The sequence below is a fragment of the Otolemur garnettii genome, unplaced genomic scaffold (assembly GCF_000181295.1).
Source record: "Otolemur garnettii isolate 467f Iridium unplaced genomic scaffold, OtoGar3 scaffold00023, whole genome shotgun sequence".
NCBI classification, from domain to species: domain Eukaryota; kingdom Metazoa; phylum Chordata; class Mammalia; order Primates; family Galagidae; genus Otolemur; species Otolemur garnettii.
The window spans coordinates 759,518-783,384 of NW_003852418.1; the positions used below are offsets into that span (position 1 = coordinate 759,518).

General features: G+C 43.1%; 1 protein-coding gene across 1 annotated transcript in view; it reads left to right on the top strand.

Annotated features, from left to right (window-relative positions):
- CTNNBL1 (catenin beta like 1) overlaps positions 1-23,867 on the top strand; it is a 171,265-nt gene that overhangs the window by 122,233 nt on the left and 25,165 nt on the right. Inside the window, exons 12-13 of the mRNA XM_003787583.3 lie at positions 17,898-17,995; positions 20,299-20,379. Of these exons, the coding sequence (XP_003787631.2) occupies positions 17,898-17,995; positions 20,299-20,379 (179 nt within the window). The remainder of the gene's footprint in view (positions 1-17,897; positions 17,996-20,298; positions 20,380-23,867) is intronic.

The window sequence follows — 23,867 nt, forward strand, 5'->3', positions numbered from 1 at the left end:
CAGTACGTAGCAGTCTTCATTAAACACTTCTGGGTTCTGCTGTGCTTTCCCAGCCTTCTAGGGCTAAGTGAGAATCCAGGGAGCTTTACAAAGGAAAAAAACCACAACACAAATATTCAGGTCGATTGTCGCATTTCAGGATCTAAAGATTTTTTATGTGTTTGTGCAGGGGTAGGGAGAGAAGTGGCAACTCTATAGTATACTTTTTAAGCCCTGAAAAGGTTTCTAGGCCACAGAGTCAGTTTAAATTGATTTAGATGAGCTACTCCTAAACGTGACGTACCATAGGAAACTAAACTGAACCAGCCATGCTGACAATATGTAGCTGTCTTCATTAACCACTTTGGTCTGGGGAGTCAGAAATGAGTCCTGTGCCCGTTCTTCATCATGCTGCCGGGTGTAGGTGCCACTAAGGTGCATGATTGTGGGAATACAAAGAGCAAATACAAGTGCTGAAGCCCCAGACATTAAAATAAATAAATAAATATACTATATCCATCCTTCCAGCCAAGTTTTCCAGAGCCTGCTTAATAACAGAAAAGTCTTCTCAGGAGACCCTTGAGATGGTGAGGTGAAAAGAAAGGAATGTGCCTTTTCACCAGCAGATACTTTTGGTTCTAGGACTTTCTCTACAATGTGAGATTATACATTCTGCTCTGCTTGGAGTAAACGCCTGAACTCAGCACTCTCAGTTTCTCTTTTGGACCTATTTTTGGGCTTCCTAGAAAAGAACTTACTGGATAAGTGTATCAGGAATTGCGGTTGATTGCTAGTAACAGAGACTAGAAATAACGATGATTTAAACAAAATAGAACACATAAAGGTTTATTTCTCTCTCAGGTAAAACAAGTCCTGAGGTCAGCAGGTCCAGACGGTCAGCTTCACAGTGTCATCAGGAGCCCAGGTTCTTTCTGTCTCTGCCATTCTTATCACAGAGCCAAGATGTGTGTTTGCTTTTTAATGTGCCCCAAGCACCTATAAAAGTGCCTGGCTTCTATTTTCAAGATTGCCATGTGGTCCCAGATGGCTCCTAGAGCTCTAGTTATTATGACTATATTCCAAACAGCAGGAAAGCAAAAAGGGCAGACGAGCAGGCAGGAGGAGCTGTATGCCCCCCTGGGAATTCCCAAATGCCAGTTTGGCCTCAGACTCTGACCCAGAGTCTATCACATGGTTATACCCAGTTATAAGGGAAGCTGTGATGGTTGTTTTGTATGTTTATTTTTTAAAACTGGTCACATTATCTCTCCAAATAAAATGTTTTCTATTACTGAGAAATAAGAGGAGAAATGGATATTGGGTAGGCAACTGGCAGTCTGATTGCTGCCCTTTGGTATATAGAACATCTCTCTTGGGCAGAGTTAGGCCGGGCCTTTCCAAGTCCCTGAATTCACTGTCACTCAGCTCGTTCTTCACCGTGCTCCCCAGAACCAGCATCGTTCCTCAGTCCACACTGTTGCCGTTGGAGTGATGGGGTTGGCTTCACTGACAAAACGCATTATAGGAGACATAGAAAACAAGATAGGAAACTACAGATTGGAGTCATTTTCCACAGGGAATGGTTGTGTACACACACGGCAGGCACTTAAAGCTTCATGGACCTCTCCATCAACCCATCTGAGATATGGGCCTTCCCTGATATATGAACACTTGACCTAGGAAGCTTCGTGCTTTCAACGTAAGCCCTGAGAGGGAATGTCAGAGGCCCCATTACTCTGGTCTTTTCCCTCTGAGCTCTTAGAGGAAAGTGAGATAGCACGAGGAAGCATTTCCAGAGCATGCAGATCCACTCTGCTCTAAGGCGCAGTTTCCCACCGATACAGGGCTATAAATTAGTTACGATAACACTTAAACACTTTTTAAGTCCATAATGCCGCTAGAACCATTCCATAAGGAAAGAAATCCCATGGGAACGGTGAAACTAAGTGAATTAACCAAAGGCAGCACCTGTCACACTGCTTTACACCCAGTAGGTGCTCAGACAGTGTTTGCGCAGTCTCGTCGTAACTGAAAAATGAGAATGCTGAATTAATTTTGACTATATTTCACATTAAATAGGGTTCAGTGGGCCCATTTCAATGGAAAAGACACTTAAATTTTCAAACAACAACATATAAAAACTACTTTTTAGAAAAAATAGCCCTTAGGAATCTCATCATTTTATATTCCCAGTTCACATCTCTAAGTTTTTTCTTGCCTCTTTCTCAACATTCTCTTGAGAAAGTTTTCAGACATACAGAAAAGTTGAATGAACTGTGTAACAAATGCTCTTGTGCCCACCAAGATTCTACAATGAACCTTGTGCCTTATGTACGTCATCACACATTTATCCATCTCTCTCCGTCATCCGTCCATTTTATCTGTTGCTACAGACAATAGTACACTTCACCCTTAAACACTTCGGCACGCGTATCACTAACTTAGAGCTCCTGTGTATGTATATTGTTGTACAAGATTGCAGACTTTATACAGAAGATCACCACTACTGCAGAAAGCTCCCTCATGCCCCTTCGTAGTCAAATCCCTCCCCCAAGCTCACAAAGGTAACCACTGTTCTGAGTTTTCACCACAGGTCAGGTTAGCCTCATCTGAAACCGCCTATGAGTGGACTTGTACAGTATGTGTTTGTACGGGGTTAGTCAGGAAGTCACCTGTTCTAGCTATTGTTTCTGAGATTAACCCAGGGTTGTTCATGCATTGCTTGTTTGTTCCTTTTTCTTGCTGAGTAGTATTCCATCGTGTGGATTTACTATTCCATTCTTCCTGTCGACAGGCTGTTTCAGGTTTTTAGCCATTATAAATAGAGATATAAACATTATTGTATAAGTCTTTTGGTGTTAATATGTCTTATGATCTGTCGGGTAAATACATAGGAGTGGAATTGCTAGGTCATTTGGTACCTGTTACATCTTTTTATGATAACTAGAATCTTATGATTGAATCGAGGGAGGACCTTATAAATCATCTACGTCACCTCTGTTATTTTACGGACAAAGATGTGGAGACCTCAAGAATAGGTGGAGAAGAGACCTAAGTCACAGATATTTTTCTTTTTTTTTTTTTTTGAGACGGAGCCTCAAGCTATCCCCCTGGGTAGAGTGCCATGGCATCACAGCTCACAGTAACCTCCAACTCCTGGGCTCAAGCGAGTCTCCTGCCTCAGCCTCCCAAGTAGCTGGGACTACAGGCGCCCGCCACAACGCCTGGCTATTTTTTGGTTGCAGCCATCATTGTTGTTTGGCGGGCCCGGGCTGGGGATTTGAACCCGCCACCCTAGGTGTATGTGGCTGGTGCCTTAGCGGCTTGAGCCACAGGCGCCGAGCCAGATATTTTTCTTATATGCTAGAAATTCAAGTCTCCTAACTCGGCTCTAGTATATCACACTTAATTTCTTCCCCTGAGAAGGAAGGAAAGAAATAGGGGTTTTTTCTGAAAGACCATTAACTATTTTAGTTTGTCCTTAGGGAGAATTAACTATTAGATATACCCAAATGTAGTGTATTGTGTTTGTAGCTGATGTTTCCGTAACATCTGGATCTGACCTGTTTCTCCTCTTGTGGACATCCCTGCACTTCCTCTAGGATGATATTTAGGGAACACAAATCTGGCCTACAGGACCTAGAGGATAAAGCCCAGACTCTAGCTGAGTGTGCACGGTTCTTACTTCTCTTGGCTCTTCTTCCACCCCAAGTCTCACTCCCCCTCCTCCCCCGCCAGTGACCCTGTGCTTCATTCCTCCGTATCTGGGTCCCACTAAATCTAATCTCTCGTGTTTGTCTGGAATGCCCTTGCCTCTTTGTTTCTCTGATAAAGCCCTACTCATTCTTCAGGATTTGGCTCATCCAGAACCTCTCAGGAAGTCACCTGCTCCTTTTATTCTCTGTTCTCAGAGAGTCAGAGAGTACATATGCATTCTCTTTTTTTATACATCTGTATCTCTTAAAGCCAACTCCTCCCATGGTGTTTTGTTATAATGTCAGATTCGGCATTAGTTGAGCCCCTGAGCCCAGAACTAGCTAGGGAAAGATGTGAGCGCAGCCTTACCCCCTACTGGGGAGGCTTCTGAAGCAGTGTACAAGGTTCCTTGTAACATGGCAAGCACTCCTGCGCTGAGAGTGTGAGAACTCACCTCCTCAAATCTTCATCAAATGCAACTGTCTCACGATTTTATTTGCATTACTAGTGAGGTTAAATGCTTTTTTTGTTTCCTATGCCTATTGGGTATTTTTTAACTCCTCAGGAAAATGATCAAGTTTTGTTATCATGGAACTAAGTAGGTCACTTCCTGGCTGTGAGACCCTGGGAGGCAAATTTCTTTTCTCAACCGAGTCTCTAGTTCCTTACCCGTCAGATGGAGAGGCCAATAACATATGTGTTTAATAGAATTGTTGTGAGAATTAAGCTAATGTGTACAAAATGCACATAGGCATGTAGTAGGTTTGCAATAAAGTTTCAGACTTTCCCATTCTCTAGCCCAGTGCCTGCCCTCTATGCACCATTCAGTAAATGTTTGTGAAGAATATATGTATATGATGTATGTGGTAAAAGGAGCTATGTATAGATGCTCACACAGATCCATCTGTCTTGAGAAGAGTGTTTGCGTTGACTCGCATCAATATTCAACTGGAGTGGCTGAGCACACACACGTGATTCTTCTTGGGTTGCCACATCCCCTGCTAGGCAGATGTCCATTATAATGAAATGTAAGAAGGAAGAAAATAATAATAAAGACAGAGTATAATGTTATGGCTTGATTTGACAGGGCCTCCTGCCTCTTCAGCAGCCAGTGTCAGGCATGGAACAGATTAATCTGTATTTCAACACACCACCACTGAAATCAAGATCAGCCGAACTGGAGTATTTTAAACATCCTGTTTGCATCTAGAATCTTATCAGAAACCAAGATATCTGTCCATCTGGGGGAGCTGGAAGGAGGTGGGCAGCAAGGTTCAGCAATAAAACAGAGATGGTTGTAATTTTAAAAGTGAGAGAAGAACACTGCTGTTTGATGTTCTTAAAGCAAAAGAGCTGATGGCCTTAGATGTTCTGTGGACACAAAGGCAGCTCTGCAGCACGGCCTTGAATTTTAAAGTGGCCCTGTAAGATCTTGCCAAGATACTGGCCTGGTGGTTGAAGACAGGGACCATTTGCATCCTATGAGTAGAATTCCGGCTGATCCATGTGTGCCTTTCAGAACCATTTGGGCTGCTGGAAGGCAGGTGCAGGCTCTGGAGCTGGGAGGGCAAAGTGACCAACCAAGTTGGGCCAGTAGTTAAATGCCAAGCCATCAAAATGGTCTGGGTCTACTTTTCATAGTCCAGCATTCACAATCTGTACCCTGTCTTTTCAACCTCATTACCCTCATTCTCCTTTCCCTCCTGCCACACTGATCTCTTTCCAGCTCTTTGTTTGTGCCCTGTGTTTTCCAGTCTAACTTCTTTGCTTTCTGTTGCTCAGAATACTTTTTCTCCCATTGGCCCTTCTCCCGGTACCTCCCTCAGCTCAAATGTGACCTCTCCTCCCCGTTACCCCAGCTCTCCTAGCTGGGAGAAAAAGCTCTCCCAGTAGTTTCTGCCTCCCTTCTGTTTGCTGTCACTTTCTGCATTATAAGTATTTTTTTTTAATTTTTAACAGATTTATTGAGTTATCATTGACATATAAAAATTATAAGGTATACAGCTTGACGTTTTGATACGTGTGTACATTGTGAAATCATCACCATGATCAAGCTAATTAACACATCTATCACCTCACATAGTTAGCGTCTCCTGTCATATAATTTTAGATACAGCAGATCACACCTGAAGGGCAGGATCAATGCCTGCATGTTTCTGTCCCTGAACACTGTGTCATACACATTATCATATTCCTATACTTGTTTATGAATATTTATTCATGACTCGTGTGCCAAAGATTCCTAGAAGCTTTCTCCTGTGACCCAGCTGGTGAACATCATCTGCCCATGCTTCACCAGACTAAAACCTTAACCCCCTAAATCTGGAGGTATCTCTCAGCACAGAAGAACGAGGAAGTTAAATTTAGGAACTGTTAATGTACAACTAGTCACCTCCTTCCCTCTGTTTGCCCTGTAGTACTTAACACTCCTTGACAATAAACCTGTCATAAGTTGAAAATACCGTAAGTCCACGATGCACTTAGCACACCTAACCCTACTCAACATCTCAGCTTAGCCTAGCCTACCTTAAATGTGCTCAGAACATTTACATATTTGCCTGTTTGCCTACAGTTAGGCAAAGCCACCTATACAGATCCTGTTTCATAGTAAAGTGCTGAGTATCTCGAGTAATTTTTGAGTACGGTACTGAAAGTAAAAACAGAGTGTCGCATGGGTACTTGATGTGCGGCTTGTGCGGTTTCTGTTAAACGCACATCGCTTTTGCACCATTGTAAAGTTGAACAATCAAGTCAAACTGTCATAAGTTGGGAACTATTTATATTCTATTTATCTGTGACTTCAAGAACATGGTCTGGGTCTATACTTCAAGAATTCAGTTGGCTCGGCGCCTGTGGCTCAAGTGGCTAAGGCGCCAGCCACGTACACCTAAGGTGGCGGGTTCAAATCCAGCCCAGACTCGCCAAACAACAATGACGGGTGCAACCAAAAAATAGCCGGGCATTGTGGCGGGTGCCTGTGGTCCCAGCGACTTGGGAGGCAGAGGCAGGAGACTCGCTTGAGCCCGGGAGTTGGAGGTTGCTGTGAGCTGTGAAGCCACGGCACTCTACCCAGGGCGACAGCTTGAGGCTCTGTCTCAAAAAAAAAAAAAAAAAAAAAAGAATTCAGTGTGCCCGTAGAACCCCAAATCCTGGTTTCTTTCTGTCTACCAACTTTACCGCTGAAAACATGAAGCTGTGAGCACACGGCCACTCACTCACTTGCCAGCAGCACGTCCAGCTCTGTATTGCTCCTGGGAGTCTCTAAGGAAAATGTCTTACTTCTGTCTTAGGTCTGACTTCCTAGCCTCCGGTGTGTATAGCTACCCCTACTCTCACACGCCTCTGTCCTGCCCCAGCTGAATTAGGGGCCCTTTGTATACGTGCTGTGTATATTTATCCACACATGTCAGGTAAGGGTGTACTTCATTGTAGTTTATTTCTTAACCCTAATCAGAGGATGATGATCTCTAGAGTGTTCTGTTTTTCATCTCTACAATCCTAGTACTTGCTACATTACCTGGCACATAGTAGGTACTTAGAATTTTGAGTAAAGGAATTGGTGGGCTGTGTGTCACTTCATGCCTTGTGTTTGTTCTGACGTTATAAAACTCAAGAAAGAGAAGCTGTTTTTCATCGCCTCTACAAACCATGTGTTATATTTTTTAGTTCTTGCAGGAAGATCAAAAGGCAAATTATTATTCTGGCCAAGTATATTTATTTTGATCAAAAGACAGGACCATTTCTACTAAGATGTGCTGTGTCCTTCACCTTGCTAGTAGCCACTACCAGCCTTGGGGCTATCTACAGGTCTCCCAGAATCTTGTATTATTTGCATTATAGGCAGTCACGTGCAAGCTTGTTATTTTAATTTATTGTGGGATTAATGAGCCTACATGAAATTGGTCTTGATCCATTTTAGAGTTAGAACAAATCTTGATTTATGGAAAATAGTCCTACTAGCTGAGAAAGTCTCAAGTGATCTAGGTTACTGTTTTACTTACCAGGGGCTACTTTAGATGACCCAGGTAGACTGAAACATGTTCAGTGCCAGACACGTGATAAGGATGCTTATGGAAGGAGTCAGTTGGTGATCTGTGACAGGTGCTTGGGTGAGAGAATCTCTCAGGATGCTCTTTTTCAATACGGCAGATCTCAAACTGCTGTCTGTTGAGTGCCTACTATGCATATATCTCCTTTATTTAACAAAATGGATTTACTAGATGGGAAGGATAGCCTCGTTTTACAAATAAAAAAACTGAGACTCAGAGATGAAGCACCATGCCCATGGTTTAACCAGCTAGTGAATGTCAGAGACATGATTTGAATCCATGTCTTCCTGATCCTAGAGCCCCACATAAGGTTAATTTATTCACTTGATGGCACATCTAAAGCAAATCTCATGAGTTAGTCTTTTTTGTGTGTCTGTATCAGCAGTGGACCCCAGTAGGCCTATTGTAAGCAATCCTGTGTGGGGGTAAATAGCTCTTCTCACAGAGAGAGGTAGTATGATCAAATACTACTGGAATTTGGACTGTACTTTTTTTTTTTATGAGTAAGGGTGAGAAATGCTAGTCCATCCCATTCTTTACAGAAATGGCATACACTGTAAATGGTTGGAGTGACTGCCACAGTCTGAGAACTTCACTAAGAGAAGAAAAGGCTGAAACTCCATGGAAAATGTTACATTCATGTATGTATTTTAGGAGGGATAGTGTCCATCAGATTCTCAAAAGTGTCTGTCATGATTCAGAGGAGGGGAAATTGCATATCTAGATTCCAGTGGCTCATAGAGGTACTTCTGACCTGAGGCAAATCACATCCCTTCTCTGGGCTATTATTTCTAAACTCAGAACCTCACAGGAGTCAGACCAAAGATTTTTAACTCTCCTTGCAGCTCTGAAAATTATAAAACTCGGCTCAGCGCCTATAGCTCAACCGGCTAAGGCGCCAGCCACGTACACCTAAGGTGGCGGGTTCGAATCCCCAGCCCGGACCCGCCAAACAACAATGATGGCTGCAACCAAAAAATAGCCGGGCGTTGTGGCGGGCGCCTGTGGTCCCAGCTACTTGGGAGGCGGAGGCAGGAGACTCGCTTGAGCCCAGGAGTTGGAGATTGCTGTGAGCTGTAATGCCACGGCACTCTACCCAGGGGGACAGCTTGAGGCTCTGTCTCAAAAAAAAAAAAAAAAAAAAAAGAAAATTATAAAACTCCAACTGCCTTTGGAAAACCAAGCTTTTATCCCCCTTGCATAGATTCAAGGGTCTAATCTATTGCTAATCACCCTTGAAAAACCCTGATGAGAGAGCTGGGGGAAGGGTGGGCCAGAGCCACCCCTCCAGGCAGTTTCAGTAATTAGTGTCTGAGGCAGCCAGTTGTCTGACTGTTGAGCAGGGAGCCCAGCAGGCAGGGACTCACACTGGCACAGTTTCAATACTGGATCTCTGACACTCCACCTAGATGCCAGGGTGCCTACCTCCCTTCTTAGTAATTTGAAAAATGTAGATTTGCTTGGCAAATCTATGGAGCCTTATGGATTCCGTGCGTGCGTGTGGTTCTGCACTTTCTGGGCCCTCCCTTAGAGATTGTTCTCTGGAGTGGGAGCTGCCACATCAACACTGTCTGTGTTGACAGCTCCATAGCCATCCTTCACCTCCATTTTATCCTGTCGAAATGACGGAGCAGCTGAGCTGTGTTGGCCAGCAGATAAACCTGTTATCTCCCCTGCTCTCTGTGCCAGCAGCTCTCCCCATTTCCTTGGTGCATGAAAAATTGACACCACCTTGGGCTGAAATCTGTTCTTAGAGAAGCAACATTTATTAGTAGCTAATGAAACTTTGTGTGTGTGTATATGTCTAAAACTTGGGGTGTTTGAAGTGTTTTCCTATCTGGCAGGCACCAGTGGCTTATGATAGGCCACAATACCCAGGTAGAGAAATGGAAGGGGTATAGGTAGCTTCAGGTGTCCTGCAACTGCCAACTTATTCTTTACTTGAAGTCCCAAACAAATAGGTAAATTGTCATTTGTTCTTAGTATACCATTGCTATTGATCAAGGTATCTCTTGCTCCCCTGGGATGAGCTGTGGAAATGCATGCTAATGTCGTCTGGTGCCAAAAGAGATGGTTCTTCATTTATTACATCTTCTTCTTTGAAAACTATAGTTCCTGATACCCTCTCTCTGTGCCATCAGCACCCAGCCTTCCCTCCTGGTCTTGTAGAGATATACGAAGAACATTGTCTTACATCCCTTTCCCATCCATCTTAATCAGCAAGATTAGAAGGGAAAATTATTGAGAAGTTCTGATTCAGTATTTGTGGAACTGCCTGAAACTCAAAGTCTCCTCTTTATTTAAAGCCTGGTAGAAATTGCTTTAGCAAAGACTAATTTAGTAAAATAGAGAAAGAAGAGTTGTTATTTATGTCTTTCTCCATATGGTCTTTTACTTCATTTGTTAAAACTGTTGATTTTTTCTTCAATCCATGTTTACGTAGTGCCTGTCTTTTGGGCACATTGAGCCCAAATATGAGGTATGTTTTCAGTCTTTCCGTGGTATGGTTTTGTCTCTTTTATCTTCTTTCACAGCGTTGATGATTGCCTTTATATCTGGGAAACACATAACATTGCAGGGAAATCTTACAGTTTGGAATCAGACAAGTTGGATTGAAATCTGAGATCCATCTACTTATTCAGGCATGTGGCCTCAAGTAAGTTAATGAACCTCTCTGAACTCTGAGTTCCACATTTTAAAAATGGAGAGGAGGATAGTATCTTTCTCTTAGCTTAATTGTGAGTATTCAATGAAAAAAAAGTATACAAATTCAAATAAGCCCACTGGCATGGATAAAAAATAAAAATGATGAATTATTAGTATGCCCACTTACTTTCAAATAGGAATTTGAGGCAGCTTATAGTAAAATGTAGTGGTACTAAGTCTTAGATTTGAATAAGAATTTGTCAAAAGCTTGAGCGGCGCCTGTGGCTCAGTGGGCAGGGCGCGGGCCCCATATACCAAAGGTGGCAGGTTGGAACCCAGCCCTGGCCAAACTGCAACAAAAAATAGCCGGGCATTGTGGTAGGCGCCTGTAGTCCCAGCTACTTGGGAAGCTGAGACAAGAGAATTGGGTAAGCCTAGGAGTTGGAGGTTACTGTGAGCTGTGTGATGCCATGGCACTCTACTGAGGGCGACAGAGTGATATGAGAAAAGGTAATATGCTTAATTTATATTTTGTTTCTAATTGTTTGTTTGTTTGTTTGTTGGAGACAGAGTCTCACTCTCTGTCACCCTGGGTGGAGTGCTATGGCACAATCGTAGCTCACAGCAACCTCAAACTCCTGGGCTCAGGCAATCCTCTTTGCCTCAGCCTGCCAAGTAACTGGGACTACAGGTGCCTACCACCACACCCAGCTGATTTTTCTATTTTTTAATTAGAGACAGGGATCTTGTTCTTGCTTGGGCTGGTCTCAAACTCCTGAGCTCAAACAATCCACCCACCTTGGTCTCTCAGACTGCTGGGATTATAGGCATGAGCTACCATGCCTGGCCAATTCTTAATTTATAGAGAACTCATAGAAACTCATCAAAACTGAGCAAAGGAAAAGGCCAGGCAGTTTACAGAAAAGCAATACAAATAGTTAATAAACATAGTGCGATGGTAAATTTTACAGGTTAACTTGATTGGGCTAAGGGATGCTTAGAGAGCTAACAAAATATTACTCTCTGGGCTTGTGTTGGAACTACTACACGGCCTTCCTAGGTCTTCAGCTTGCAGATCATGGGCCTTCTCAGCTTCCATAATTACATGAACCAGTCCCTTATAATAAATCTCTTTCTATGTATTTACATGTATCCCATTGGTTCTGTTTCTCTGGAAAACTTTGATTAATACATTCAGGAAAAGATGCTTAACCTTATCATAACAAGAACGAAAACGTGGTAATCAAAAGAAGATCCCATTTTTCACCTAATGAGTTGTCATAATTTCTTGCGATCGGAAAATAGATACTCATATGTATACACAGAGGGCGGAAGTATAATTGGTATAACCATTTGGGAAGATAATTTGTCAGTGTCTTTCAACATTTTGTATGCGAATTTCTTTTGATCCTCTAATTCCACTATTAAGAGTGTGCAAAAGTATGCCAGAATACATGAATCTGGATGTTCATTTTTCTCTAATAGCATAAACAAAACAACCCCAAATTGGAAACTACTTAAAATGCCCACAGAGCACTAGTTGAATTATGATAAATAAGTCCAGTGGAATCCTAGATAGCTAATAAAAAAAAAATGAAGTATTGATGCTGAGAAATATAAATTACCCCCCCCCCAAAATGTACACAGGGTACTTTGTAGATTTTCTTGGAAGAGAAGACTGGGATAATAAGAACAGTGTGGGAAAAGAAAAATACTAGTGTAGGTGTTCAATAAATATTGAGTCCATTTCTTACTTTTTTTACCACGTGCATTCATTGCTTTTATTCTAAAATCTGTTAGTGGAGGAATGAAGGGAATCAGTAATAAAACAATAAAAGATACAGTTGCTAAGGAGGTTGGTATAAACTCAGATCTGATCTTCTTTCTCCCCAGCTTAAGATTTGGTGGCCAAGTCTTGTCACTTTTCTCCATGATCCAGTCTTAGCCCACCTGACTGGCCTCTCCTCTCCATCTAGTACACGTTACTCCATCTAAACCAGCCTTTGCAAATAGAGTAGGACCGCCATAGTTGACCACCTACCTATGCTGACCACCTCCTTAAGTTGACCTAATTTTCATAGACCAGACATGTACCACATGTACGTATCAGGACAGTAGGCCCAATTACTTATGTTGACCACCTCCATATGTTGACCAGTTTGTGCAGTCCCTTGGATGGTCAACTTATAGAGGTTCTCCTGTGTTGTTCCCTCTGCCTAGGTGCTCTTTCTTCTTCTCTACCTAGTTGTTGGCTATAGCTCTTTATTTTTTTCCTTTTAAGATTTTCAATTGTTTGTTACCTCTGGTGGGAATCCTTCTAAGTCAGTTGTCCCTCTGTGGTCCTCAAGTGCCCTATGTCTACCTCAGTAATGGAACTTGCCATACAGCACTATAGTTATTGTTTTTTTTTCTCTGCTAGATAAGGCCCTCCTTCGAGTTAGGGATACTGTATTATTTGTTTGGGTCCCTGAATACCATCCACTATCCAGGCGCAGAGATAAACTGATCAGCAAATCAGTGAATAATCTGAAGTTTGAATTCTACCTCTTCTACCAGTTAGCTGTGTGGAGAAGTCACTTCTCTCTAGGCCTTGTTTTCTTCATCTATACAATGACAGATGGCTCTAATTTTTTTCTGGCTCTAATTTTTTTCCTTCTTCTGTGGTTGCCAGATTGTCCTGCACATGCATATATACCTGGATGTTGTTACCAGCTGTCATGCTAAGTAATTTCAAAGTTTCAGAAGAGATTGTGTTAGGATTCCCTGCATTTATCATGGCCTTTCTTTTTTTTTTTTTTTTGAGACGGAGCCTCAAGCTGTCCCCCTGGGTAGAGTGCCATGGCATCACGGCTCACGGCAACCTCCAACTCCTGGGCTCAAGCGAGTCTCCTGCCTCAGCCTCCCATGTAGCTGGGACCACAGGCGCCCGCCACAACGCCCGGCCATTTTTTGGTTGCAGCCATTATTGTTGTTTGGCAGGCCCGGGCTGGGGATTCGAACCCGCCACCTTAGGTGTATGTGGCTGGCGCCTTAGCCGCTTGAGCCACAGGCACCGAGCCATCATGGCCTTTCTTATGTCTGTTCACCAACTGAAGAGATCAAAGTCACATTCAACTTGCTTGACTCAAAATTGTAGAACTGATACATCCCTCACTCTCCTTCCTCTAATTCTCTCTTCTTGGTATAAGAGGTCTGACAGTTAAGTTTGTGAACTCATCCTAGAAAAAATGCTACATAACCTCCTTGGTGAATTTCACTGTGGTCACCTTTAAAGTATTCCCCTTGAGAAGGTACGCATCAGTAACAGTGCCTAGTCTACCCTTCATAGCAATTTTGGAACTCTTTTTCTGCATTGGCCATCAGACATGTCATCTTATTACCTTTGATATCCTGAATGTCGTCAAAATGTCTTTGTTTCAGTATTTCCTTAGGGTAACAAGTCTTTGGGGCTTGGATCAGGTGAGTAGGGATATTATTCTGGTACAGTTATTTGTTGACTGACTAAAAACTCCTGCTGTGTACCTTGGTGCATTGTCATGATGCAAGAGCCATGAGTAGTTGGCAAAAGTTCAGGTTGTTGTCATCTGACTTTTTCATGCAGCCTTTTCAACTTTTCCAGATTGTGAATTTGTTTACCTATTTGCCTCGTTGCCACAAATTCATAATAAACAATCCCTCTGAGACTACAAAAGGTTAGCAACTTGATTTTGACTCTTGATTTGGACTGACAGAACGTTTTGGTTCTGGAGAATTGGGTGACTTCCACTGTGCACGTTGATGCTTTGTTTCAGGATTATATTGGTGCACCATGTTTTATCATCAGTGATAACATGGCCCAAACATCATTTTGCCTTTTCAAAAGGTCTTAGCAAACTTCAACTCTATTTGGCTTTCGTTCATCAGTGAGCTTCAGGACCATTTTTATACATACCTTTCTCATGCCAAGGTTTTCCATTAAGATTTTCTCTATTGATGTGTACTTGGTCTGCTGTGCTTCTCACAGTCAGCTGATGATTTTGATATACAATTTTACAAAGTTTTGGTTAGTTCTGCTCATTTCTGGCTGCCCTGACCACTCTTCATCAATGACGTGTTCTCGCCCCTCAGAAAAACATTATACAGTGCCGTTTTCTTCCTGGCATTATCCCCATGAACTTGCACTAACATGTCCATGATTTCGGTTCCACTCTGCCAGGTTTAACAAGAAATTTTATGTTTGTTTGTTGCTTTAATTCAAGCTCTGACATTCTCGCAATGACACACCAAAACACACAACAGTAATGAACACCACTCAGCAAGACACCACCACACATCAACACAAACATAACTGTGAGACACCTATATACCAAGGTTATCAAGTTGTTTGTACAGTGCTGCCAATGTGAGCACACAGTGGCAAGTTTATAAACTCAGTTATCAGACCTCATATACAATGGTCAGAGGACTTTCCCTGCTATGTTCCCCCAAAGATGTCTCTTTCTTAATCTACTTTCTCATCCTGAGCTGAGCTCTCTTGGTTCACTGTTCTTACCCCCAGGTTCATGATATTTTTAGCCTTCGTGTGGGGGCAGGACCTGTTCTTTCCACTCTCCACTTTCTGCCTTCACCTTACCGTACGTTCCCGTAGGTGATGACAGTAGATAGGGATTATACTACTTCAATCCCAGCTTTACACAAGAGTTTAAAGAAAGATATTTTGGGGGGGGGGTAAACCCCACGTCTTGAGAAAGTATATATAATACCTCTATCCACAGCATAGTTTAAGTTTATATTTTTTATACTGAAAAAATTTACCAATTTTTTTTTTAAACTGATGGTTCCCTGAGAAGAAGCTTCCAAAACTCTAAGGAATTTCTATAACTGAACAGTTTGAAAGCATGTTAGCAATGCAAGGATAATGTTGGTCTGAACTTGGGATTGGCAGTGTCCTATCCCAAGGCTGTCTAAAGGCATTTGAAAGATATGCAGAATTCTAAGGTGCCCCACACTGCACCACCGAAAACTAATACTGAGAGCTTGAGTTCTTCCTATTTATTTATTTATTCAGCAGATGTTTCCAAAAAACCTACTATGTTCCAGACTTTGTTTTAGAACTAGGCATATAGCCATGAACAAAGTAGACTAAAACCCTTGCCTTCATGGAACTCATATTCTAATTGAAGGGAGATAGTGAACAAAATAAATAAATAGTATTTAAGAAGGTAATACTTGATGAAAAATAAGGATAAAGCAGGTAAGACTTGAAAATAGCCATGTGGAGTGTAGTGTTACATTTTTCTTTTTTTTTTTTTTTTGAGGCAGAGTCTCACTATATTGCCTTCAGTAGAGTGCTGTGGCATCGCAGCTCACAGCAACCTCAAACTCTTGGGCTTAAGCGATTCTCTTGCCTCAGCCTCCCAGGTAGCTGGGATTACAGGCAACTGCTGGAATGCCCAGCAGTTTTTTGGTTGCCATTGTCATTGTTATTCAGCAGGCCCTGCCCAGGCTTGAACCCATCAGCCTCGGTGTATGTGGCCAGCATCCTACTCACTGAGCTACAGGTGCTGCAAAGTATTACATTTTTCAATATGATAGTCGTAGGAAAGGCTCACCAAGAAGAGGAAGAGTAAGCCATGCAAATGATTTGGTGAGAGAATATTTCAGGAGAGGAGACAATGCCTGCAGAGGCCCAGAGGAAAGAAGAGCACGGCCTTAGAAGCAGCATTTGGTCTGAGTTGGGGAGTCATTGGGAAGGTTTTAAACAGTTCTGGTTTTAGATTTTAATCTGAAGAATCATTCTGGCTGCTCTATGGAGATTAGGCCAAAGGTGGCAAGGGTGGAAGCAAAGGGTCTCTCACTAGTAGGCTATTAAATACTCTGAGCAAGAACTGCGGGTTGTGTGGACCAGGTGGGAGCAGCAATGGCAGCAGGAGAAGAGATGCAATCCTGGAGATAATGTGAAAGCAGAGTGAGAAAGGAGAGAATCGGGGACATCTTCACTGTTTGGGGCTTGAGAATCTGGAGAGCCTGGTTGCCATTGAGGTTTAGGGAGGAAGGTCAAGAGCTCAATTTTGGACTTTTTTTTTTTTTTTTGAGACAGAGCCTCAAGTTGTCCCCCTGGGTAGAGTGCTGTGGCATCACGGCTCACAGCAACCTCCAACTCCTGGGCTCAAGCGAGTCTCCTGCCTCTGCCTCCCAAGTTGCTGGGACCACAGGCGCCCACCACAATGCCTGGCTATTTTTTTTTCAGTTGCAGCCATCATTGTTGTTTGGCAGGCCCAGGCTGGATTCGAACCCGCCACCTTAGGTGTATGTGGCTGGCGCCTTAGCCACTTGAGCCACAGGCGCCAAGCCAATTTTGGCCATGTTAAGTTTAAAGAACTTGTTGAATAACTAACTGAAGAGAGCAGGTAGAAAGGTGTGTATGAGTCAGCATCCAGAGGACAGGACTGACCTGAGAATCACATTTGTGAGTTGTCAGCTGTAAGATGGTTTTCAAAGCCATGGGACAAGATGAGATCACCGGGGATGTAAATATCAATAGAAAATAGAAGACTGTGGACTGAATAACTCCAGTGTTAGGAGATTGGGGAAATGATAGAAGTGAAGAAGAAAACACTAGTACAAAATACTGTCTGTGCTGCAGTCAGAGAAGTAAGACTGCTTATGTGTAGCCTCTTTTAGAGACTTTTTGAGAACTCAGGGCAACTTTGGCATGTTAAAAGTGCTCCTCAGTTTTCAAACAGAATATTTGTTGTTTACTCTGTGAACATCTTATTTCAAAATAAACTTTGTTTTGCCATTTCTCCGTGAGTAGACTTCTGTCACCTTCCTTTCAAGGTCATTATACTTGAGACTCTTTTCTTTAAAAGAATTTTTTAAAATCCTTAAAACCGAAGCCTATAACATACCCTTCAATTACCCTCTTCTTCCAAGAATAGAAGAATAGTATTTTATAATAGAAGCCGCAGCGTTATGCGAGCTCAAAAAGCCTTGTTCACTGTTTTGAAGTGTTCAAGGTCCAGCCACCTTTAAACTTGAAGTGGGGGTTTTGGCTATATCAGAATGTAAGTGATCACACTGGAGCCCTATGATATTTCTTATTTAATTCCAGGGTATTTATTTCAGAAAGTTATAAGGTAATTTGAGAATTCGATAGAACATGTCTTATTCATTGCTTGCTTGTGTCGTGGCTGGTATTCACATTCTGTTCGCACGTTGTTTCTGTAAATGGTGGATTTGTTTGTGGTTCTGTTGTGGACAATAAAAAATCAATTAATTCCCAGGCAGAATAGCAATTCTAACTTAGTTTTGATTCACTTGCTCAAGTTGTCCTTGAGGACATCATCCCATTTGAGTGTGTTTTTGTGCAGTGTGTGAAGATCAGTTCGGTTTTCCAGTGACACAATTTAGCTTCTTGTATTAATCAATAGCAGCAGTCAGAGAGGCCTGCTTATTCCCCCCTCAAAAGAGCCAGACGACATTTGAAGAGAGGTAATAATTACTGCTCTGATCTCAGCATGTTCTCTTTTCTCCTTCCCAACCCAGAGCATGTCTGTTCGATCCTGGCTTCCCTCCTGCGGAACCTGAGAGGGCAGCAGCGAACCCGGCTTCTGAACAAATTCACTGAAAATGACAGTGAAAAGGTGGGTGATTGTGGGGATGGGGCCAAGACTGGGGAGATGGCCAAGCTCTTACCTGGTGTGATCTGAGGGATACCGAGTTGAGTGTTCCCGCCCTAAAATCTCCTTTCCAGCACCTAGGCCCTGTTGCCCTAGATCTTAAAGGTTTTTCTGGTTATACTGCTTCTCATCTCCAAATGCATTCCCCTGGGAGTGGTAGCACCTCGTGGTGATGTCAACTAGTACTTTAAGGAGATTTTTAGACACAGTGAAAGTGAATTATTATAGGCTTTTTGGTTCAGGGATGGCACATACCATAGCAAAGTGATTAAGAGCATTGGCTTTGGTGTGGCACCTGTGGCTCAAAGGAATGGGGCGCCAGCCCCATATACCAGAGGTGGTGGGTTCAAACCCAGCCCCGGCCAAAAACTGCAAAAAACAGAAGAGCATTGACTTTGGATTCAGACATTTGGATTTGAACCTGGTTTTGCTATTTTCAGTGCTACTCTGAGCCTCATTTTCTCTGGTTTTAAAGTGGCTCTAACCTTAGCATTCTGGGAGGCGGAGGCAGGAGGAGCGCTTGAACCCAGGAGTTTGAGATTGCTGTGAGCTAGTCTAATGGCACAACATTCTAGTCTGGGGCAACAGAATGAGACTTTGTCTAAATAAATAAATAAACAAAGTGGAGACATGAATATCCATCTTGAAGAGTCAGTGGAAGATGAATTAGATGAGTGATGATGGAAAAATGAAGATGATGGTAAGGAAACAGTAGAGCTTGACCAAGATGGGCCATGGAAGCTGGGAATGATCGTGTGAATGAGATTAGGTGGATGTTTTATACCATTATGTGTTGTGCCAAGCCATAAGATTTTTAGCAGTAGCCAAGAGCTACCATTTATTGAGTGAATACTTTGGAGTGGGTAATAGAGTAGGTACCTTTCATTATTGCAGATACTCTCATACAACTACTTGATTTGGCCTGGTGTAGGTATATTCACATTTACAGATAAGGCAATTGAAGTTTAGAGACATTATATGACTTGTCCGAGAACACACCATTAATAAGGATCAGAGCTGGGATTTGAACCCAGGCTGCTGAGTCCAGAAGGCCTATGTTCTTTATCACAATAGAGTAAAACTAAGAGCCCTCTTTCAACCTTTAGTAACTTCTTTCCTGCTTGTGTTCAAGGTAAGGCTGAAGCTTTTCCCTACTTTGGAAAGAAGTTTAAGACCATCTGTTTGAGCCGACCTTTGACCATTTCTCTCTCCTCACTAGCCGTGTAGCGTGATCGGGTTAGGACAGAGCATCTTAGCAGTTAGGTCTCCCTGATGACATCATTTAACATCTGTGTTTCAGATTCCTCTTCTTTAAAATGTGGGTGATGGTCTATCTTCCCTGCCTACCTTATCAAATTTTTAAGGAAATGATGGACATGAAAATATTTTGTAAACTGAAATGTAAAAAGGTCTTGGGGTCATTGTTGTTAGCTAAAGAGGGTTTGGGCACAGTCTTCCCAGACAGATACCATTTTGAAGCAACATCTGTTAACAAATATCAGCCTCTAAGTAAATAAATACCAGAGTTGTCAAGAGCCCATGTTGGTACCACCCTGATAAAAAGATAAGTCAGGAATTTGGGGTAGCTTCACAGTATTCCTTCTATCTTTTGGAAGACTTAGAAAAAAAAAGAAACTTTTTCAAACCTACTGAGTATTCCTCAGGTCATGTTTGAAGCATGACATTGCTAAAGTTAAAACTGATTTTTAAGTTACTGCTGAGCAAAAGTCAGGGCCTTGTTTCAAGTTGCTGAAGGAGTTTTCTTGCTCTCTCTTCTGACTCAGAAGCAACTAAAAAGATTTTACTTGGGCATTTTTTAAAAAAGATCAGCTCTGGGGCAAAATCTGAACATGAAAGGTTTCAGTTTGAAAAAAGAAATTTCTATAAAGTTCTAAGTGAATATCAAGTATGTAACTTCAAGCTCCTTCTCTTTGCAGGAAGGAACTTGAATTTTTATTTATTTATTTGTTTTCAACAACTTGAATTCCTGGGAGTCCTAGAAGAGCTGAGAATGCATAGTCTCCTTTTAGGAATGGGCCTGTGCTCACTCTGCATCCATCCTAAGTGTTTGCTTTGTTCCAGCCCAGCTCTTTGATCTGTTCCTGATGTGTCCCTCAGCAGAGCTGGTACCAGCTGTTAGAAGTGGTGGAGAGGATCTCCCTTTGTAAGGAGTAACAGTGAGATGAATAGGCCCCCCATGCCACTGTTCTCTTGCCTTGGTATTCTCTTTCCTTCTCACTCAGGCCTGTGAAATCTCTCTCTTTCAGGTTGATAGACTAATGGAGTTGCATTTTAAATATATGAATGCAATGCAGCTATCAGACAAGAAGATTGAAGGAGAAAAACACGTACGTATCCCTGCCTCTCTTTGCCAGCTATTGACTTGCACTCAATTTGGGTCCCTGTGTACGTCGTATCTCCCCATAGGATAGGCAAGGGCAGAGGTGCTGTCTGATGTGTTGTAAGAGCAGAGGGGATGACCGTCTGCCAAAGTTATAACTGCTCTTCTGACAGCAGTGACAGTCTCCTAGAAGGAAGGATATGTCGCATTGATCCGGGTCTGACCTGGGAGTCTGGGTAGATAACACAAGCACCTTGACGAGGGTGCTTGGCTTAGAAAATCTGACCAGAGTACAGCACCGTGACTTGGCTGTGTGTTGACAGAGCACGTCTTGGTACCGTGCTGGCTGGCTTCTCTAGTCCTGGCGGTGGCATTCTGAGGAAGGGTGATCACTACTGAGTGGCCCTGAATCCAGTTCCCCTATTTTTGGGTGGAAAAGTGGACACCTAGAGAAGGGAAGCCCAGATGTATTACAGCCAAGGCAAATACCTGGTTCCAAATGGCTGCCCTCATTTGCTTATGCTCATGGTAGTTGAGGGAAGTGAAAATTCGATTTTTTTTCTTGAGGGACTGTGCTTACTATGGTGTTAATCCTCCCTTCTGTATTTTTCACTTTCTTCCATTTTGGTCTCTGGTGTCTGTACCTTTCCCATCTGTACCCCTTAATCAGTGTAAGTTTTCTTGTCTGCTGTTTAATATCTGGTTTGTATTCTGTCCCCTACAATGCCCTCCTTGGTCTTTGGTCACAGTACAAAATAATCTCTTTCTTGCTTTTTTAACAATTCTGAAGGAGACCTCATTTTCCTTCTTTTTTCAGTCTTCTTGCCTTAAAATACGCTTGAAGTTTTTGACCCTCACAGAGAGCCAGTTTCCGCACTGCCCCCACCACCCACGTTGGGATCCTCTGGCTGCAGCAGAGCTGTGTGCCTTGGGAATTGCACAGGCCTTAGCGCTTCCCTCAGGCTCTGCCTCAGGCCAGGGTGAAAGCTGAAAACCTAAAGGAAGACGGCCACCCTGTCGTCCGTGTCCTGCCTGATTCTGTTTGCCGCTTTTATTCACCTCTCCCCTTTCACGAAATATTTCTTCATTTATGAACACTAGTGGATGTATAACTGTGTTTTTCATGCGGGGGACTTCCCTGTGATCCCCAAACCTACTAAGTCTCCAGAAGTGTTGATTGATTGCATTGATTAACAGAGACTTTCTTCTTTTATGTAGTGATGCTTCAGCAAGATAAAAGGCAGTGACTCTAAATTCTGAGGCTGGAATTTAGATACTAGCGGGCTCCACACACACCACATACTCCAACCCCTTTGTTTTGTTCTTTGATTAAACTTTTCTTTTCTATACAATAACTTATACTTGATGGACATTTAGCAATTGCTAGAGTGCTGGAGTAGTGTATTCTTTCTCTTTTATCTCAGCGATAATTAGAAACAAATTGAAATTCCGCCTGGTTTTCATAAGGAACCAGCAATGAGACCGTTAGAATCCATCCCTGCGGGAATCCTTGATGCTGTCTGCTGAAGGAGATTGAGAAGGTGGTAAAAGGAGCACCCAGGAGTCAGGAGACCTGGGCTTTAGTGTTGGCACCACCTTGAAATCCCCTCCAGCCAGGGCTTGTCATTGTAGCTCTTGTAGCCTCAGTTTCTTAGCTATGAGGTGTTAGCCAAGGTGATCTGACCCCTCAAGTTTAATGTTTTCCCTGAGGGCCAGCTAAATATCCTTTGGCAGCTCCGCCATTTGTGGACAGTGGAAGGGATTAAAAGCACAATGATAGGTTGATCAGTGACTGAGTTGTCTTCTAGACAGAGGAGCAGCAGCCTGGTAGAAAAGCTAAGGTGGGCACAAGGTAGAGACTCAGATAGGCCTGGATTTGAGTTGTAGCTCTGCCACTTCCGAGCTCTGAGATCTTGGACAATTGAGTTGACCTCTTTAAGCTTTGTTTTCTTATCTGTAAAATGAGAATAATAATTCCTCCCTTGCAGAGTTATTATGAAGCCTAAGCATAAAGTATACAAAGTGCCCTGCTCAGTAAGTAGAAGCTGCTGCTGCGGCTGCTAGATGTTCCTTTGGAATTATGCGTAACTTTTAAGGAAGCCAGGCAGTCCTTTCCCTGAGAGCATCTTCCTTGCCAGCTGTTCCAGAAGGACTCTGCCTAGCAGAACAGAGTGTTGGCACCATCAGATGCTTTGTTGGAGGTGAAGCATAGACTTTTTTGAGGAAGACTGAGTAAGCGGTGACCGGTAGCTGTAGGAAGACTTAGCCTGTTTCCCCCAAGATTATCTATTATCAGCATTGAAGAGAGTGTGAAATTGATTAGCACTGACATAGAATAATCGCTGCAGCCACTCTCCCGGCATTCACAGAGCTGCTCTGTGCCGTGGGCACCAGGGCCCTGCCATTTCCTGACAAACATCTGTCTCCTTGATGCCAAGGCCGTTTTGTTGGGCACTGGCAAACATTCCAAGGCCATTAGTGCTCAGCAGCTTCAGTGATGCTCGGAGAGCCTGGGCGGCCAGGGGTGAGGGATGCATTTGTGAGCAGCGTTTGCTGCCCCCACTCAGGCACCGTCCTAGCAGGCGAAGCTTCCTCACAGGTGTGAAGCGGCTGGGAACGACATGACCTCTTTTTCACCTGTCCCTCCTGCAGACTTCTCTCTTAAGTCACAGTTTGTCTCCTCACCCCTATTAAATTTGAATGTCTTACACCAATTGAGAACTCAGCAAATATTTGTTGACTTGAATTGAATGCTTATGTCTCAGGCATTTTGGTGACATTGGCTATCACATCAGTAATGTATAAATCTCTCACATACTTGGCCAAGTCTGCAACAAAAACTTAAGGTAACAGGCTCAAGAACTGACATTTTCATTGTCTCAGAGCCACCACCTTCCCTGCGAACTTCGGACTTACCTGGGCACAGTAGATGGGTTCACGGTTTGCATTTGACTGAGATTCACTGGAGAGAATCTAGTCATTTGGCAGCCTGGTCTGTCTAAGGCCCCAGCCCAGGCACAGGGAGTGGGTGAGAGGCAGAAGTATCAGCAAGAGAATGGGGCCCCCGAGTGGTACTGATCCAGGGAGCAGAGAGGTCGTGTACAGCTAGAGTCACCCTAAACAATTTTGTGCGTGAATCAACATTCATGCCAGACATAAAAGATGGAGACAACCAGGCTTGGTAGTGCATACCTATAGTCCCAGCTGATCAGGAGGCTGAGTTAGGAGGATCGCTTTAGTCTAGGGATTTGAGGCCAGGCTGGGCAATAGAGTGAGACCCTTGTCTCTAAAAAAAAGAAAAGATGAGTCGGTGCCTGCGGCTCAGTGAGTAGGGCACCAGCCCCATATACCAAGGGTGGTGGGTTCAAACCCAGCCCCGGCCAAACTGCAACAAAAAAGTAGTCAGGTGTTGTGGCGGGTGCCTGTAGTCACAGCTACTTGGGAGGCTGAGGCAAGAGAATCACCTAAGCCCAAGAGCTGGAGGCTGCTATGAGC